We start from the raw sequence: 20,104 nt of genomic DNA, 5'->3' as shown, positions 1-20,104 counted from the left end.
TCAATGGTGTGTGCCCCTGTGGGCACGCGTCCCGCCCCATTCAAGCCTGTGGGGCTTGAATATGTGCGTGTCACTATTTTCATGGGAGGGAGGGTCCAGAACGGATCCGCCGCAAAAACGGAGGGCTGACTGTGTTTCCTTAATTTATGTAGGTTAAGCTGCATTTGAAAAACGCATTCTATCTATGAGGAGGACATTAGTAATTACAATGTTCTTGAATTGTTCGCATTGTCTTTTTCAAGCAGCCTTCCAGATCCAGCCGTAAAATACTGTTGAATCTTCCAGCAGTAATATAATACAGCATATACGGTTGCCATATCCCATTTTCCCCCGGGACATTTCCAGTTTTTGAGGCTCTTTGGGATGTCCCACCCACGTTTGGTATCTTGTCCTGGACCCGGCAAGGCCTCCCTAACCCTGGCCCTTTAAAGTGAGCCAGCATGATGTAGTGGTTTGAGCACTGGACTACGACTCTGGAGACCAAAGTCTGAATTCCTGTTATGCATGGAAACTTACTGGTTGACCTTGGGCAAGGGAAATTGTCTCTCAACCTCAGAGGGAAGCAAAGGCAAACTCCCTCTGAACAAATATTGCCAAGAAAATCCCACAACAGATTCACCTTAGATTTGCCATAAGTTGGAGGACAGTTGAAGACAAACAACAACAGTCCTTTTAAAGTACTGGTATCAATAAGAATAGCATTAAGCCTTTAGGTGCAGCAATAGTAGCCTATGGGATGGTTGATGAGGAAGGGTAAAAAACACAGGCCAAAAGGGTAATCAAGTCACTTACAACAAAGATATAGTATAGTGTTCCACAGCAGCAGGCTTACCCTAAAAAGCCTCTTATGATCTGTCAAGGTTTCTTCTCCTGTAGCAAAGGAGGAAAAGAGGTAGACACACCATACAGTATGTATTCACTCATAAATACGTGTTTCATGGTGCTGCTTCTGAGCTTTAAAGCTCAACACAACATGGGACTAGGGTACCTGAAGGGTCCTATTTGCTTGCCTGTATCACTACAGTCATGAACAGAGACCTCCATCAAGTAACCCTGCTATTAGACATACAGTGGATAGCTTTCTCAGTGGTGACACTTTGCCTGAAAAATGTTTTCCCTAGAGTGGCTTCCCACACACCTATTTTGATGTACTTTCAGTTCCTTTTTATTTACTTCATCTAAGATGAATTATTTTAGCTCTTCAGTTCTCTTTATTTTTATCCTGTTGCCTGTTTTCCTACTTTTTTAATACAGTGTTTTTTTTATTTTATTTTAAAAAAATTGTTCTAATTCTAAGCAACTTTGAGTACTTACTGAGGGGCAGGGTTGAAGAACATTAAAACTCTCTTAACTACCTGAATTCAATGGGTACTTACTCTCATGTGTGGCTAGAACTGCAGCAAGAAGGGAAGAAGGAAGGATATCAAACAGGGGAATATTTAGAAATTACCTAAAAGATAGTCTGCCCAGATGGAGCCAGTCTGACTCCCTTGGAAGAAAGTTCCAGAGTCAAGGTCAAGATAGAGGAAGCCCTATTGCAGGGGTAGGCAACCTTTTTGAGCCGGGGGCCGGGTTGGTGTCCCTCAGGCGACTGGGGGGCCGAAGCCGGGGGTGGAGCTTCAACCCTCTGGGGCGGGGCCACATGTGAGGGGTGGAGCTTCCACCCTCCGGGGCGGGGCCCTGTGCCGGGGGTGGAGCTTCCACCCTCCGGGGCGGGGCTGCGTGCCGGGGGCGGAGCTTCCACCCTCCAGGGCCCACGCCTCCCCATCTTTGCTGGCCCCTGACGGGGCCCCAGGGCCCGTCAGAGACCGGCAAAAAAGCTGGTGGGAGCCACCAGTGCTGGAGGGCCCCCTGGAGGGCCCCAGCGATGGCACCGGGCCTCCCAGAGGCCCCCTGCCGCCATCGGAGCCCTCCTGGAGGGCCCCAGCGATGGCAAAAGGCTCCCCAGAGGCCCCCTGCCACCCTCGGAGCCCTACTGGAGGGCCCCAGGGATGGCAAAGGGCCCCCCAGAGGCCCCCTGCCACCCTCGGAGCCCTCCTGGAGGGCCCCAGGGACGGCAGCAGGCCCCCCAGAGGCCCCCTGCCGCCCTCGCAGCCCTCCTGGAGGGCCCCAGGGACGGCAAAGGGCCCCCCAGAGGCCCCCTGCCACCCTCGGAGCCCTCCTGGAGGGCCCCAGGGACGGCAAAGGGCCCCCCAGAGGCCCCCTGCCGTCGTCGGAGCCCTCCTGGAGGTCCCCAGGGACTGCAAAGGGTCCCCCAGAGACCCCCTGCCGCCCTCGGAGCCCTCCTGGAGGGCCCCAGGGACGGCAGCGGGCCCCCCAGAGACCCCCTGCCGCCTTCGGAGCCCTCCTGGAGGGCCCCAGGGACGGCATAGCGTCCCCCAGAGACCCCCTGCCGCCCTCGGATCCCTCCTGGAGGGCCCCAGGGACTGAAAAGGGTCCCCCAGAGACCCCCTGCCGCCCTCGGAGCCCTCCTGGAGGGCTCCAGGGACTGCAAAGGGTCCCCCAGAGACCCCCTGCCGCCTTCGGAGCCCTCCTGGAGGGCCCCAGGGACGGCATAGGGTCCCCCAGAGGCCCCCTGCCGCCCTCGGAGCCCTCCTGGAGGGCCCCACGGACGGCAGCGGGCCCCCCAGAGGCCCCCTGCCGCCCTCGGAGCCCTCCTGGAGGGCCCCAGGGACGGCAGCGGGCCTCCCAGAGGCCCCCTGCCGCCCCCGGAGCCCTGCTGGAGGGCCCCAGAGACGGCAGCGGGCCTCCTGTTGCCGCCGCTGCCGCCCGTCACGGCTTTTCGCTGCTCTGGGCGCCGCCATTTTGGTTGGCAAAATGGCGGTGAGGTCGCATGAGACTTCGCCGCCATTTTGGGTGAAAAAATGGCGGCGCCCAGAGCGGCCTCTGGGGCTATGGGCGCCGCCATTTTTTCGCCCAAAATGGCGGCGAAATCTCGCGCAACCTTGGGGGGAGGTCGCGCGAGACTTCGCCGCCACTTTGCCGCCCAAAATGGCGACTAAAAGCCGCGATGGGCGGCCGCGGCGGCAGCGGCGGTGGGCCTTTAAGAGGCCCGCTGCCGTCTCTGGGGCCGCTCTGGGCGCCGCCATTTTTTCACCCAAAATGGCGGCGAAGTCTCGCGCGACCTCGCCGCCATTTTGCCAACCAAAATGGCGGCGCCCAGAGCAGCGAAAAGCCGTGACGGGCGGCGGCGGCGGCAACAGGAGGCAGGGGCCGGCCGCCAGGCCTCTGCGGGCCGCATCCGGCCCACGGGCCAGAGGTTGCCGACCCCTGCCCTATTGTATTCTGCTACTTAACACTGCTGAGAAAAAGCCCTCAATCAACTCAGATCAAAGGATGCTTTTTCTCAGCAGTGTTAAGTAGCAGAATACAATAGGGCAGAAAGGATATATATAAAAAATATAATCAGAGTACACAGAGTTTGGAAGTGATTGGAAAAGGAATACTGTATATCATACTGCTGATAATATGTATCCAATGCTATATTACATTCAGTCACTTCACAGTTTGGGTTCAACCATATACTTAACTATTTTACCTCTCTGCCTCTCGCACTTTTAATTGAAGATCGGTTAAGATTTCAGTTTGCTCACCCATACAAAAACAAAAGCCAAAGCATCTATTAAAGATTTGGCTACAAATCCAGGGTTGAGAGCTCTTTTCTTTCTGTTAATAATTAACACTTTATTCATTATTATATGTCAGAACAGAAGTACGAAGAGGATAATAAACCTGCATTTCAAAAGAGCAACACTGAGGAAATTATAAATATAGTCTCATCACTTCCATCTGTGTTTCTAAGCAATAAAGAAGCCCTTTTTCCTTTCAAATTCTCCTTTGTTACTTGCCCAAGATTCATTTTAGATTAATCTTTTATTTTGCTTTTTTTCTAAAGGACATCCATTACTTTGCACTAGATAAGGGTGAATTGGCACTAGCTGAAGTGGCAAAGAAAAAAGCTAACGACATTGACACAGAATCAATAACTACTGCAGCTGGTAAGAATTAATGGTGTTTTTAAAAATGGCTTTTTTTTGTTTTAATCAATACTTGTTCTTGTATCACTGTCATGTTATGCTTGTAGCAGAGTTGTTGGTTAATTGGAATTGTTTTGGGGGTGGGAGGACAATGATGGCATCTTTGCTTAAGAGGGAAATTTACCCATTCAAAAACAGCTTTTAGATACAAAAGTTGAGAATGGTGGAATTGTAGATACCCCAAAGAAAGGGGGGAGTTTAATGATAATTATTTATATATTGCAGAAAGACTGAGAAGACATAGGATCCAGGAACCCATACTGATATATATATTAAGAAGCTTCCTTTAGGGTCACATTTGAGAAGGCTTTCACAGAGCCTCCTTTACTAAACCAATTAAATTCAGTAAGGACTAATTTTCAAATCATGTGGTCCGAAATTATTTGTATTGAATCATCAACTTGTGAAAAATATGTGGACCAGATTTGCAAATCCCTAGAGTTTGGGGGGTCTTAAAAATTATTAGGGTTTTGTGTTCTGAACACTTCCTGGTATTTGAAGCGTATTCAAATGTATATATTGTGCTTAAATATCCCTGTTGTTGTTGTTGTTGTTGTTGTTAGCTGCCCTTGAGTTGACTTTGGGGCCATTCAGATTACCTTTTACCTGAATCAGGAACCGAATTATGCATGTGAAGTTCATATTCGCCCAAATTTCCCACAAGTGAATCCGAGGCTTCCACAACCGTTTCAGGGCAAATGCCCCTTGGCGTGGGTCATTTGGAATTGGGGTAAAAGCTGTATCTTTTGGGGAAAAACGGGTTCAGTGAATATGAACTTGCCCCCAATCTTGATCAGGGCAAGTTAGGGGAGGAGTTTAGGTCAGAGGGAGGGCAGAGGGCAAAACTGGAGAAAGGGTGTCAAGAGTGACGGAGGAGGAGGGGGATGAAGGAGCCGGGGGGAAGAAGGGGGCCATGGAGGGCAATCGGGGTAACAGAACAGGAGCAGGAGGAGAAGGAAGGAGCCAAAGGGTGCCAAGAGAATTGGTGATGGAGGAGGAGCAGGAGGAGGAGGAAGGAGCTAGAGGTGGGGAAGAAGAGGCCCTTGGAGGGCAATCTGGGTAACAGAGCAGGAGGAGGAGAAGAAGGAAGGAGCAGGACGAAGGGTCAAGTTCAGGGAAAGAATTAGGTCAGAGGGAAGGCACAGAATGGAACAAGCCTCCGCTCTCGCACCAGGCAGCTTTCTCTCTCTCTCTTTATTTTTTTTAAATTATTTTTGGCAGACTATGCACATTTTTTGCTACAGGTAGATAGATATATAGATAGAATGTGGCTGCCTGCCTGTTCACTTTCCCTTTCATTTCCTTGCTTCCAGCAGCAAGGCACTTTGCAGGAAGCTTTTTTTCCTTGCGAATGCTACAATGCGAATGTTACAAACGTTTCTCTTTCCAATTTGGCAAATTGATACAGAATGCTTTTGCTACTGTCTGTAAGGAATTCAGGGGTAGCTGGGGGAAAGCAAAGGATGCATGGCTTCCTTTTCTGGCATTCTGGGGTGAGGAATTAATTAATTAATTAATTAATTAATTAATTATTACATGTGTATGAGGCACTCTGGGGTGTCAAGGAGGGAGGATGCAGGATGCAGACATGGCATTAGATGGCATTTTGGTTTTGAAAACGGGGCCAAGGGAAGATCCATAACCTGCAGTGACCCAAATACCCACAACACACACACACACACACACACACACACACAGAGGAGGTTTTTAAATTTGACAAACTATGCACATACTGGTGCCTGGTGTTTTTTTTAAAGGAGGGGGGAAAGGGGGAATTCACCCATCCGGTGGCCCAATCGCTGTAAGAAACGTCACCTTGACGAAAGCGGAAGAGAATTTGATTGACAGCAAAGGAGCTTTTTTAAAAACTGGTTTGGCAAATGAGAACTCTCCCCGGAGCTGCATGGCATTCAAGGTTAAATCACTCTGAGGTAAATAGTGGGCACTTGCCTCCGGAGAGATTTGGGGGGGGGGGGGGGAGATCCTGATCTACTCAGATCCATCCAACACAAACAGCTCAGTATGAATGGGGCCTTTGACTCATGACGACACTTTGGAGGAGATATCTCCAAGATTCCTTGTCCTCAACTGCCCTGCTCAGGTCCTATGGGCTCTTCATGTCTTCTCTTGATGTGGCCAAAGTACAACAGCCTCAGTTTGGTCATCCTGGTGTCCAGGGAAAATTGGATCTGTTCTAGGATCCATTTGTTTGTCTTCTGGGCTGTACACGGTATCTTCAGCACTCTTCTGCTGTACCACATCTCAAAGGAGTTGATTTTCCCTCTATCAGCTTTTTTCAGCTATCAGTTTTCTTGTGATGAGGAATACAATGGCTTGGACTATCCTCATTTTAATGTTCAGAGTTATATCTTTGCAATTTAGGATCTTGTCTAGTTCTTTCATAGCTGTCCTTCCCATACCTAGTCTCCTTCTTATTTCTTGACTACAGTCTCTATTCCGGTCTATGTTTCATCCAAGTTATGGGCACTGTGACTATTTCAGTTTTCTCGTTGTCTAAGATGAATTTCTGTAGCTTTTCCATGTTTTCTTAATATTCAGCATTAAGCTTACCTTGGCACTTCCCTCTTGGCCTTCTTCAGTAATTCTTCCATGTCTTTGCTGGTTTCTGCTAGTAGTATTGTATTGTCTGAGTATCTTAAGGCCCATACAGACAGGCCAAAATAAAACTGCTTTGGGTCACTTTGGAGGTATGCTGTTTAAACAATACACACATCTTAAGAGGCCAGAAGCCGTGCCAAAGCTGCGCTCTAGTCCTTAGGGCTGGAGTGTGGCTTTGGCATGGCTTTTAGACTCTTAGGACGCATGCATCATGTAAACAGAATACCTCCAAAGTGGCCCGAAGCAGCTTTATTTTGGCCTGTCTGTACAGGCCCTTAGATTGTTAATGTTCCTTCCCCCAATTTTTACTCCTTCTGCCACTGACTTTAAGCCTACTGTGTGAACGATTATTTTTGGCATACAAGTTGAATCCCTAGCAGTCAATGTTACGTAAAATAGGAAGTAACTCAGACGAAAACACATTTTGCTCTCTTTTCCAACTTTGCTTTTGTATCCTTGTGTCATCACTACATAGGGCAGAAAAAAGAGGATAGAAAGTGCTGTATTATCAGTCTGAGTTTATGTTACTTTACTCATTGCAAAATAGTTAAGAATAAAGCTGCAAATGAGACCCATATTATATAATTGTGGCTAACTATTGTTCTCATTTGTTTTGTAAACTATGCAAATATATGACATCAAATTATGTGTCCGTGTACTTTTTGTTTGCATATTAATATACAAATGCAAACACAATAATACTTATCAGTCTCCTTGATCTCATAAACTATATTTTTTTTCCGGAGCTACGTCAGACCCCAACACTGAGGCATGCTTCCTGATTGTAGCAAATCCTTTCCATCTTATGTCAATGAAATCTAACAATTTTATCTCTTTCCCAGCCAACTCCTATACAGAAATTTTTCATCCAGTATACTACCCATAACCAACAATAAAGACTATTATTATTGTTTACTGTGTACATGCTTCTACTGTCTTGTAAATGCACATACACATTGAAAAAACTTGATTGAGATGTTGATGGCATCTCAGTGCTTGCTGGATGAAGGGAATGCTGTGGATATACTGTATCTTGATTCCAGTAAGGCCTTCGGCAAAGTCCCCCATGATATTCTTGCAAACAATCTAGTAAAATGTGAGCTAGACAATGCTACTGATAGATGAATTTGTAATTGATTGACACATTGAACCCAAGGGCACTCACCAATGGCTCCTCTTCATCCTGGAGAGAAGTGACTAGCTGGGTGCCACAGGGCTCTGTCCTGGGCCCAGTCCTATTCAACATCTTTATAAATTATATTATATTAAATTATATTCCCAGTCCTGGGAAAAGAGCAGGATTTACTTGGATGATAAAATAGAGGGCATGCTTATCAAATTTGCAGATGACACTAAATTCGGAGGAGCTAATACTCCAGAGGACAGGATCCAAATTCAAAATATTCTTAATAGATTAGAAAACTAACAGAATGAACTTCAACAGGGAGAAATGTAAGGTACTGCACTTAGGGCCAAAAAATAAAATAAAATAAAATAAAATAAAATAAAATAAAATAAAATAAAATAAGTGCATAGATATAGGATGGGGGGGACACCTGGCTTAACAACAGTACATGTGAAAGATCTAGGAGTCCTAGCAGAACACAAGTTGAACATAAGTCAACAGTGTGATGCAGCAGGCCAGTGCAATTCTAGGCTGAATCAATAGAAGTATAGTGTCTACATAAGGGAAGGGATAATGCAACTCTATTCTGCTGTGTTCAGGACTCACCTGGAATATTGTGTCCAGTCTGGGCACCACAATTAAAAAAGGATGTCGACAAGCTGGAGCATGTCCAGAGGAAGGCCACCAAAATAGTGAAATGTCTGGAAGACATGCCCTATGAGAAGCAGCTTAGGGAGCTGGGTATATTTAGCCTGGAGAAGAGAAGATTAAATGGTGACATTATTATACTTTATTTTATACTTTATTTATATAGCACTGTAGATGATAGCCATTTTGAAATATTTGAAAGGGTATTACATTGAAGAAGGATCAATCTTGTTTTCTGTTACTCTAGAGACTGGGACATGGAGCAATCAATTCAAACTACAGGAAAAGAAATCCCACCTACACTTTAAGAATCTGTTTTAGAAACTTTAGAAAACTGCCTTGGACTATGGTGGAATCTCCTTCCTTGGCAGTTTTTAAGCAAAGGCTGGATGACTATCTGTTGGGAGCGGGTTGTGTGGCAGGGGGTTGGACTTAAGGGCCCTTGTTGTCCTTTCCATCTCTATAATTCTATGATTCTGTGAAATGTCAACTTACAATATTGCAGAGGTCATTATTTATCAGACTAAACATTCTAGTTTTAGCTCCTTAAAGGGACACCATTTACAAATATATGTTCTCAATAAATGAGAAAGAAAGGAGTCTGTGTCCAGTGAAAATTAAGGGTGATATGATTTTGCAACTCCTATAGTTTCTCTATTGCTATAGTTTCTCTTGATTTCAAGAGATCAAAGCACTGTTAGTTTCACTTGATGTTGCTGAAGAAAAAACAAATTCAGCTCATTTTCCTGCTATCTCCTGCCTGCTGCCTGGGCACAAACGAACATTGCTAAGATTAATTTGATAAAAGCTTTTTAAGAGGACACAGTCTCAAAGGGCTTTTTATGTTTGAAATCCCATGTGAGTGCATCTTCTGGCATTATGAGATCAAAATAACACTTTTAATTCTGTGAAGTATAATGTCCCGCTCCTCATTCACTCTCCTTCCAGTTCAAATTGAAACTAGGTGGCTGCAGAGGATTTTTACATGGCACTAGAGAGAGAAAATTTAATTTAATGCAAGAATTGCAGAGCTAGGTTTAAAAAACTGATTTGTAAACCTTGATAGCTGTCAAGAGGAAAATGTATTTGTTCTCAATGCAGGGAAAACAAAAAATTAATTCTTGTACTAATTATGAATTTATTATCAGATTGCTAGCTTTTAAAGAAACAGTGGAATTTATAGAAACACCTTACATAGGCTGCCAAATAAATTGTGCATAATAAGATAAATGTGCATAATTCATACAAATTGGTGGAATACAGCTTTTGTTGTGACAGAGCATTGGTTACACTGACGCAGAATATGTTTGTGTTGGCATGTGCAGAACTCCTTGCCCCAGCATTCCTCTGCCTATGTACTACTCAGGAGTAAATTATGTTACGCATTACATAGACCTTACTCTGAGATAGATGTATGCAGGACTCAATCTGCTAAACTTTAATTGCAACAATGTCAAAGTGAGTAGGAATTACAGGCTCTTTAATGTATTTAAAATAAAGAATTTTAGGTATAGGAAAGCATAGTAATCTGGCTAGTTCAGAATAGGGCAAGCAGAAGAAAATGAGAGTAATTTGAGATATCTTCTTTCTTTTTCAGTCTCTCTTTCACACACCCTTGGCCAGTCCTTCATAATCTCTGGCCTGTTACAGACTGCCAAAATAAAGCTGCTTCGGGTCTCTTTGGAGGTATGCTATTTAAATGATGCATGGGTCCTAAGAGTCCGGAGGTCGCGCCAAAGCCACACTCCATTCCTAAGCACTGGAGGGCAGCTTTGGTGCAGCTTCCAGATTCTTAGGGTGCATGCATCATTTAAACAGCATACCTCCAAAGAGACCCAAAGCAGCTTTATTTTGGCAGTCTGTAACAGACCTCTGTCTCCAGCATTTTCCACTTTTCCTTCCTGGGGCCAGAGCTTTAATTTAAAAGGAAGAAGAAGACAGCACTGAACCACATGGATCCTCTTCCTCCTCCTCCTCTTAAGATATCTAACTGCAATGAATAAACTAGTCCTATTTAATTAATGATTGCCAACCAATGTTAGTGATTGCCCTTAACCAGTAAGTTAACTCACAAGTCTGTTTGGGGAAGGGATGTGAGTCGGTAGATAATTTAACTACCATAATTATTTTCAGGCTGAGGAAAAACGAATGCTTTTTGGCGATTTGATTGAAAATAATTAATTTCTGAATCTCCCAAGTCAGGGCCTGGCTATACTGTTTAGAAGCTATATTGTTTGGAGGAATTGCTGCCAAAATTTGCTGTGGCACCAAAGCTCTCTGACAGAGAAGGCTAATAAATGTTTCACAAAACTACAGTTCCCAAAAATCCCTAGCATTGAGCTGGGACAGTTAAAGTGGTCTCAAACTGGATTATTTCTGCAGTGTGTTTTGAACCATAGTTGCTTCCCTGCTTCTAGAAAGGAGAGGATGCCAGATGTCAAGTCTCCCTTGCAAGAGAAGCTACAGCCCTTAAAAATAACAGTGCATCATTTCCTTTAGCAGCTGCTGTTCTTAACAAGGTTCAGTTGCACTGACATAGATATATCCTATGTAAGAATGATTCAGTTGGGGCTTTTTCTTCATTATATGCCACATGAAGACATGTAACCAAATAAGCAAAAAATAAAATAAAGGTAAGGTAAAAAAAGTAACATTTCCACAGAATCTCTCTTTTCAAAAGATCCAAGCAAAAACAAACAAGCAATAAGAATATCAGATGCAAACTACAACAACCCAGATCAAACCTCATGTAGTGGCAAAACTCAGAAGGCGCAAAGCTGTGTTTAAAAAACATTAAATATTTACCTTTGAATCCTTAGAGAGGCATTCAAGTAGAAGAAAAAGAATATTGCCACACAAAGTTGGCACAGTGGACAAGTTTTTACCCCATTTCACATTACATGTCTTCCCCCCCCCCTTTTTTTTTTTTTTTTTTGGTCATACCTACAATCAGCATTCATTCAGTTTTGTGGCAGAAAGCACATGTGTCTAGGAAAATTATTGGATGGAAGCTAAATATGTCCATCCCAGTTACAGGTTTTATCTGCAGAAGCAAAATTTTCCAGCCTCAGCTATGCCCATCATAGCCTGTTTACTTTGTTCCATGTGATTCAACTGGAGCTATTGAGAACTGAGCCAGATATTATCTGTGTAGCCTTGCTTTCCATCTTAATCATTTAGAGTGTAGTGGAATCTTTGTATAATAGAACTGTTGGGCGTATTAAAGATAGTCATAAATAGAATACAGAGTCAGTGGTGTCATTAGAAAGTGCAGGGGGCATGGGCTGAACCGGGGGACACCCCAGAAGAGGGGTGACACCCCATTGCCAGCACCCCCTTGCTGTCCCATTCTTCTCTAACAAAGAAGGACAGGGTGACCCCAGAAGCCCCACCTCTGGAACCCTGCCCCCCAAACTGGATGGCACCAGGGAGGGGACACCACTGTATAGAGAAAAAGGAATCTCTCTTATAAGCAACTCTGGAGCTTGTGTTCAGGCATTCACAAACTGTCTAACCTAAACCCATGAGAACCTGATAGCCCCATCCATCAAAACTTCTGTCACTCACTTCACACAAAGGAAAACTTCTTTCATGGAGCTTTGTATATTCATGAAGGCTTTCCACACAACCAAGAACACTGATTTGCCAGCATTCTGGATCATATGGAGATGATATTATGGGTAAAACAAACAGTACTCTTTTTTAAAGTGTTTTTAACTTAATAGTATTTAATGCTATAATAATGGTTTGATAGTGTTTTAGCAGGAAACCACACCGTCAGCTCTTAATTGTGCCTGTTTCAATCTTGCTGTGCACTTCCTTCACTTCACTCCTGGGAGAAAGGCAGGATTTAAATCAAATTAATAAATGCATGCCATACTTCCAAATTATGGAGACAATGAACAGGATGTGCTCAGTATCTTCTCACCTTGCTTGCATGCATTCCCCCACCTCCACAAATAGATGATCTCTGTTGTAGAGAGAATGCTGGACAGGATGGAAGAACAAGATAAGTCAAGGGCAAGATAGGTCAAGCAGGACAAAGGTGCAAAGATCTTTGGGGCAGTTACAGGACAAAGATATTTGGAGATAAGACTTACGTGTGGAAACCCTCCCCTTATCTCTGCTTTGGGGCTATGCAGGTGAGGGTGTATGCCTACATCGACTTAGTCTGATTCTTAGTCTTAGTATTCTTAAATCCCCCAGTGCATGAGACTTGTTATGTAGGAAATACCCTAAACAAGTTAATACTATACTTCTTACATCTCCTATTCTGCCACACAGATGGTGAAATATAGCTATTTCTCTCTTGAGATAATAATCAAAGCTTGTAGATTTTCTGCAAATTGAAACTGGCCATTTAAAATGCCATCATTACTAAAGACTTGTGGAGGTGAGTAACCCAGCCATTAAGACATTACTGTATTAACTCAATGAAAAGACTATGTTTAAAAAAATGTCAGGATGTTTCCCAAGGCCAGCTTCCAACAAATTGCATTGCATCACAGCAAGATGAATTTATTTTAACCTTCAAATGAATTGCTTTCACCCAAAGGGATTCATGTTGGAACAAGACAGCCCAATAAATGCTGTCTAGTTCAAAGGCAAATTGTGAAGCCCCATCATTTTATAAAGAAACTGTATTTTCATTATATTTTTAGGTAACATCTGTAACAAAGATATCATTTTTTTTATTAAAAGGAAAGAGAGAAAGAAAGCTGTGATGTGGCAGTTCTACTGCTGTGTAATAAATCACACAACTGATTTCTTAAGTAGGCCATTGATTGATATGCATACATGATTATTTTCTGTCCTTTCTAGACTAAAGAAATAGCCAATTCTCTGTATATGTGGATTATTCAACCATCCATGGACCCAAATATTTAAAATACTTTTTAAAATACAGTCACTCCTCCCAACTCGTGAGGGATCTGTTCCAGACACCACCACCCCTGCGAAAATGGTGACTTGCACATATAGGAGTCCCATAAAAAATAATGGCACACATACCTGTGGTGCATGTGTGGGGCTGCACGTGAGCGCATGTTCCCATTTTAAAGATAGCAGCTTGTCCTTCCCACAAAAAGCAAGACCATGGTCTCCAAGTCCACCCATATGGAGGGACGACTGTATATAAATTCCCAAAAGTAAAGCTCTTGCCATTTTACATAAGGGTCACCTTTTGTATTTAATGGGACTTGAGCATCCACGGATTTTGGTATCCTGGGGGTCCTGGAACCAAACCTCAGCAAATATCAAGAGCCCACTGAAATTTCTGTAGATTGTAGTTATTCATTTAATTTAACCACTTCTTAAAACAACTTTATTTTTATCATTTACATTTACAAATTTCTGTATTTTAAATTGGCCAAGCAAAATAAATACTCCATGGCTGGAACTACAGTTTTCTGTATGAGAGGTTTTCGTCTCATGGGCCTTGTTTTGACTTAAAATGAGCCACTGCCTCCTTGCTACTATTGTCACCTAGAAGCATGTTGCTATGTCTTTTGAGCATTGGACTATAACACTGGATTCAAATCCCCACTCTGCCATAGAAATCCAAATGATAATCCTGGGCAACTCACACTATCTCACCCTCAGAGAAAGGCAATAGTAAACCTCCTCTGAACAAACCTTGTCAAGAAAACCCTGTGATAGATTCACCACCACCACCACCTTGTTTTGGCCTGTAGCAAAACATGAAGTAACAGTCAGAGTAAAACAAGGCAAGGAGATGAGAAAACATTGCAAAATATCAGTAGTGTCTTTCTCAGATAGTAAGGGGTGCTATTTGCCATTTTCATGAAAAAGAAATAATTCCCTTAAATTTTATTTTACCATTTTTATCCTTTGGAGTGTACAAAAACAGTCTTGCACTCACATGCAGCGCATGGGTTGCTCTTTGTCCATCCCTGCCGCATAGTGTGGCAGTTAAGAACAAATTTCCCCGAAGCTAGAGAAAATGCCCCTATATGACATGAGTTAGTTCCATCATATAGTGATATTTCCCTGTCATTACTCTGCATTAAAGATCTTCTAAAGATTTAACAGTCTTCCAAAAAGCAGTCCACGGCAAAGTATTTTCACCTCCTGGGAAGAGTGTATCAGGACTTTTGATGGAACAAAGCTTCTGAGAAGGAGCAGTGTATCATTTTCCTTGTCCTTGATATAGCTCCCTTAGATATATAGCAAAATATCCATGGTGCTATATAAGGAATCATTTTAAAATCTCATCCACAGTACTATTTCTGTACTTGGGTCCTTTCCATCTTTCATATTTTTCTGAAGCAGTGAATTGCAATTCACATCTAATAACATCAGCAACATTTTGTGTTTCATAGTTGGTCTGATTATAGAACACAACCACATTAGATTCCACCATCTCTAATTGCCTTTATTGTATAATGTTGTTGGTTTTGTTCAGTACATTCCACTGCAGGGCACCTTAACCTAATAATTATAAGTACATCAAAGACAGAGAGTCTATATTAGTTTGTACATACCATGATTTTGTAGTTTCATTTAAAATGACAAAATTATTTACCTTTTCTCTTTCTGTATCGTATCACAATAAAATGTGATTTTAAATACACAAGAGAATATATCATTTTATACTCTGGACAATGTAGTGATGTTACAGGGTTGTTTGGGTGCCCAAAATATATTTCCTTGTCCATGTGCTTAGTCAAATCAAAGTTCTACCACTGGTAACTACTAGTTTCAACAAGGCACACATATTTCCAGCAGCACAATAACACTGATATTCTGATGAGCAACAGACTCTAGCCACAGTGTAATTCCACTAGGAACAAGAATAATCTCTGCAGGTAGATAAGTCATTCACCACTGCTGGTTTAAATAATGATAAATAAACAAAGTGTATCCCTTCATGTAGTCTTTTTCATTCATGCCTTCTTTTACGTAGTTACCCGCAGAGTAGTTTTTGGGATTTTTGCCTAACATCATAGCAAAAACATACCAGCCCAAATTCTGGTGTGAATAATTTTAATGGTAATTTTCATGTACATTTCATGTATCAACAAATAAATAAATAATCCCAAAATCTGGTAATTTAAAGTTGGTGTGTAAATACAATTTACTGTTGTGTTTCACTTCCAAGAGAAATGGTGCTCACTCACAAACAAATGTGTGGAGAATTTCAGCCAAAGGTTATTTGATCCTCTGCATTGTCACACCTGAATGCACTCATTAGACAGAAGTTGGCAAAAACATGTACTTGTTAGCAGTTGGTATGCACACTAAGTTTATAACCTTTCTTCTGTTTACTCTCTGAGATATAATGTGATGTGACAAGGTGTAACACATCACAGACGTGATGTGTCAGCTGAGGAATTTCAAGAAGAACTGTTTTCTTAGGCTTGAAAATAAGTGAAGTTTTAAACAAACAGTGCTTCCTGAACATTAATAGTTAAGGGGGATATTTTATCTTTTATCTGTTTGATCTTTTATCTTATTTTAGCTTTATCCTCTAACAAATGTTTCAAACAGAATATTTATTAATTGTTCATTTAGAAAGTAACTATCATGTCAGGTCTGAGGCAAATAAGTATAATCTATACACGTGCAATTAGGTATATTATTTATTGGTCAATTCATATGTATGCCTATGCTTTCTAAAAACATATAACTAGATTAGCAACCAAATTAAGCAAATTTTAAAAGTCCCCTAGTGATGGTGTTGTACTTTCAGTCCAATAACACAGTTTTTTTGGAATCCAAGTATTTTCTTAGATCCAGCAACTATCCCAGTGCAACAAGTCTGGAGGCCCTCCTAAAGAAGGGAGGTGAGCTTGGACAAGGAAATACAATCTGAGCAGCTCCAACACTTGGCATCAGTTCTCTGCTTCTACTGAAGTCACACACTTAAAAAAAAAATTCACTTTACAAATCCTAGAGGCAGTTCAACTGCTAACCGCAGAGGACAGGTAAATATGAAGAATGTTGACTTGTAGGAACTAGACGGAAACATGGGTGCCTCAGCCTCTCCATCAAAACATAAACAGAAAAGACAGAAAAGGGAGTAGGAACTTATTCCAAACCCACATTCTATTTAGACAATGTGCTATAGAAGCACAAAAGGTTGTGGACTGCGCAAGGCTTCCCTTTCCATTATCTTAAGATGGTAAAACTATATATGTTTAGAACTTATTTAGAAAAGGTGCTCCCTCAAGTGGTGACATGTGGCCGCATCTACACTGCAGAATTAATGCAGTTTGACACCACTTTAACTGCCATGGCTAAATGTTATGGAATCCTGGGATTTAAAGTTTGTTGTGGCACCAGAGCTCTCTGACACAGAAAGATAAATGTCTCATAAAACTACAAATCCCAGAATTCCATTGCATTGAGCCATGACAGTTAAAGCGGTGTCAAAATGCATTATTTCTGTACTGCAGATGCAGCCAGATGTCATAGCATTTCCTTTTCCTCTCTGTAGCTTGTTTTGTAGCTGGTCACTGGAAGATAAACACGTGCTTAATTTGCAAGTTTGATTGCTGACTGAGGCACACTTTTGTTTATTATCTCCAACGAAATCTTATTTTGGGAACGAAAACAAATTTCGCTATATCCACACTGCAGAAATAATCCAGTTTGACACTGCTTAAACCTTCTAGACTCAATGCTATGGAATCCTAGGAATTGTAGTTTGTTGTGGCACCAGAGCTCAGTGGCGACCGAGAAGGTTAAATGTCTCACAAAACTACAATTCCCATGCCATGACTCATAGCAAGAAATGCCATGACTCATAGCATTGAGCCATGGCAGTTAAAGCAGTGTGAAAGTGGATTATTTCTACAGTGTAGATGCAGCCTCAATTGTAGGGGCACATTTCTCTCAATGTGTTGTTTGACTGCAAAGTGTTCTGTGTTGTGAGGCGGAGAAGGAGAAATGCCACTTCTACCCGCTGTGTTGTTATGAGCATACGTACTTTTTTTCAAAACTGGTACATTTCTTTTTAAAAGTCTAATATTCAGTGAAGAGGGCAAACTGTTTTAATTATCACATTTTTAAATAATTGTGTCTGATTAATACAACCATACCCATAAAAGCAAAATGCCCCTGAACATGGACAGAGTTGAATTTCCCTCATCATTGGATAGCCATAGATCTGAATCAAAGGAAGGTTTGGGCACTCACACATCTGGGGTTTTTAAAGTGAAGAATGCATAAGAACAAATATCCCACATTATTAAAGCAGAGCATTTAAATATAAGTTGTTCCTTGTCAAAGGTTTGTCCCATGTTTATGTAGTTATCTATTTATTCTTCAGGCAGCATAAACGGTAAGATTTCTTTAGTGTCTGTTCTGCAGATTGTTCTGCAAACAGCATATCTGCATGATACAAATGTCACTCAACACAGCTCTAGAAAATCTTTCATCACCTATCTAAAACAGATGTTCAACAGAAGCAATTCATAATTTTAAAATATGAAAACACAGTCTTTACACCTGAAACATCAGTCTCTTTATATCTGATCTGTTTCAAAACCTTCAGATTGATTCATCTACAGATTACATCAGAGCATCAGGGTTAGAGTTTTTGTTTTTATTTTTAATTTCCCTAATGATCTCAGAGAAGAAATATTGATAACATCTACAGTGCAAATACAAACAATGCATTGAGTTAAAATTTTGTCTCACAGTAGAAAGCAGGCATACACATGGCTCAAAACAGCATTGCTTCCAAAAAGGTAAATACTGACTTTGTTGCTACCCAGCCTAATTGTATCTGCATCAGAAGAACAAAGCACATACACCAGCTTTTACTACCCATAATCTCTACTTTTTACAAATGAGCTATTGACCACTTTTTATATTTGATGGGTTTAAATATTTATTTGAAACCCTTTCACATTAACATGAATGCATATTGTCTCTTGGATATGTGTTTTTTAATGAGCCATCATGTTATAGAGGTTTGAATGTAGGACTAGGACTCACACCATGGTTCAAGTATGATCTTGGTCAAGTTACACTCTCTCTCAGCCTTAGAAGAAGGCAATGGCAAAACACTTCTGAACAAATCTTGCCAGGAAAACATCATAATAAGGTTACCATAAATCAGAAACGACTTGAATGCATACAACAACAATGTACTTTTTGCCCCTTAGTCATAATTTCTAGGTCATTTAGAGGGAATCAGCCCTTTTCATCATTTCCGTAGCTGTTGTTAGTTTAGTGTTACAAGGAAGGCATTACTTTATTAAAGTGGTAGGGGAGGTGAGAGGAGGACAGACCAAGTATATTTCATAAAGGAGTTCTCTAACTGTTTAACTAATTCAGGTGCTACTGTAGATCAGATCTGGGAATCCAAGTGTCAGCTTTTGTATCCCGTAGATCCACTGTGGGACACATAAATACACAGATAAAAAATAAAACTGGAAATGGATTGAAGTTCACTTTTGTTTTTAAAATACATTTTTGAGAGGGTGAAATAAGGTTTGACTGAAAAGCTTTAAATACCCTTTTTGACTGGCCTTACCTCGAAACAAACCTAGCAGATAATGTACAAAAGTACTGAGTTTATATGCGGCTTTCTTATTTGTTACTTCCTATAGTCCCTAAGACTCCACTCTTAAACACCTGGGAATAAGCTGTATTCACTGAGACATAACTCTGAGCAGGAATGCAGGTTATTGGACTCCTAACCCATCTTGGAAATTCTGTTTATCTATATTATTTTTAAAGCCTTTGGGCATTAAGTCCACACAAAGTAATATTAGGTACTGGCATGCCTGTGCAACAAAGCACTTGGACAAGAAATGGCCATAAGTATATAGCAGAAAAGCCAATGCTTATATCTGCTTCAGTGACTTTAGTAGCCACACACCCTTTTGTAAATTACAAACTGTCAGTCATGGTTACAGAGTGTGTTTAAAGCTAGTCAAGTTCTGATACCCAAACCTCTTTTATGTCTACTGCCCTAAAGGTATATTTAGAAAGGACATCTCTGTTGCTTTTTCTGATGTAGCATTTTTCCAATGAAAGCTGAAAGGCAACATTTAACTTTTGTATAACATACACATCATCCACTGCCATTAACATAAGTACTGTACAAACTGCATTAATGTTTATTTAAAATCAGCACATTATCCACTTTTTAAAATCCTAAATTAGCTACACCAATGTATAAACATCCAGTCCATAGGTAATGTTGCAGGCCTTAAAACTATGTCTTACAAATAAGGAATAAGTATTCTGGGCACCACAATTTAAAAAGGATGTTGAGAAATGAGCATGTCCAAAGGAGGGCGACTAAAATCGTGAAGGGTCTGGAAACCATGCCCTATGAAGAATGACTTAGGGAGCTGGGGAGGTTTAGCCTGGAGAAGAGAAGGTTAAGAGGTGATATGATAGCCCTGTTTAAATACTTGAACGGATGTCATATTGAGGAGGGAGCAAGCTTGTTTTCTGCTGCTCCAGAGACTAGGACCTGGAACAATGGATGCAAGCTCCAGGAAAAGAGATTCCACCTCAACATTAGGAAGAACTTCCTGACAGTAAGGGCTGTTCGACAGTGCATACATTTCTTTGGAGTGTGGTGGAGTCTCCTTCCTTAGAGGTCTTTAAACAGAGGCTGGGTCGGGGATGCTTTGATTGAGATTTCCTGCATGGCAGGGGGTTGGACTGGATGGCCCTTGTGGTCTCTTCC

The 20,104-nt window shown here is 41.8% G+C and overlaps 1 protein-coding gene across 4 annotated transcripts in view; it reads left to right on the top strand.

The window, feature by feature from the left end:
* LOC149313475 (WD repeat-containing and planar cell polarity effector protein fritz homolog) overlaps window positions 1-20,104 on the top strand; it is a 209,446-nt gene that overhangs the window by 149,770 nt on the left and 39,572 nt on the right. For all 4 annotated transcript variants that reach the window (XM_089519160.1, XM_089519159.1, XM_089519162.1 and 1 more), the window contains one exon: window positions 3,896-3,998. In XM_089519160.1, the coding sequence (XP_089375286.1) occupies window positions 3,896-3,998 (103 nt within the window). The remainder of the gene's footprint in view (window positions 1-3,895; window positions 3,999-20,104) is intronic.

This window comes from Sceloporus occidentalis, unplaced genomic scaffold (genome assembly GCF_023333645.1).
Source record: "Sceloporus occidentalis isolate IW3139 unplaced genomic scaffold, rSceOcc1.0.p SCAF_4, whole genome shotgun sequence".
In the NCBI taxonomy this organism is placed as follows: Eukaryota; Metazoa; Chordata; class Lepidosauria; order Squamata; family Phrynosomatidae; genus Sceloporus; species Sceloporus occidentalis.
The sequence above is the reverse complement of the archived record's forward strand: the minus strand, read 5'-3'. Positions and strand labels throughout refer to the sequence as shown.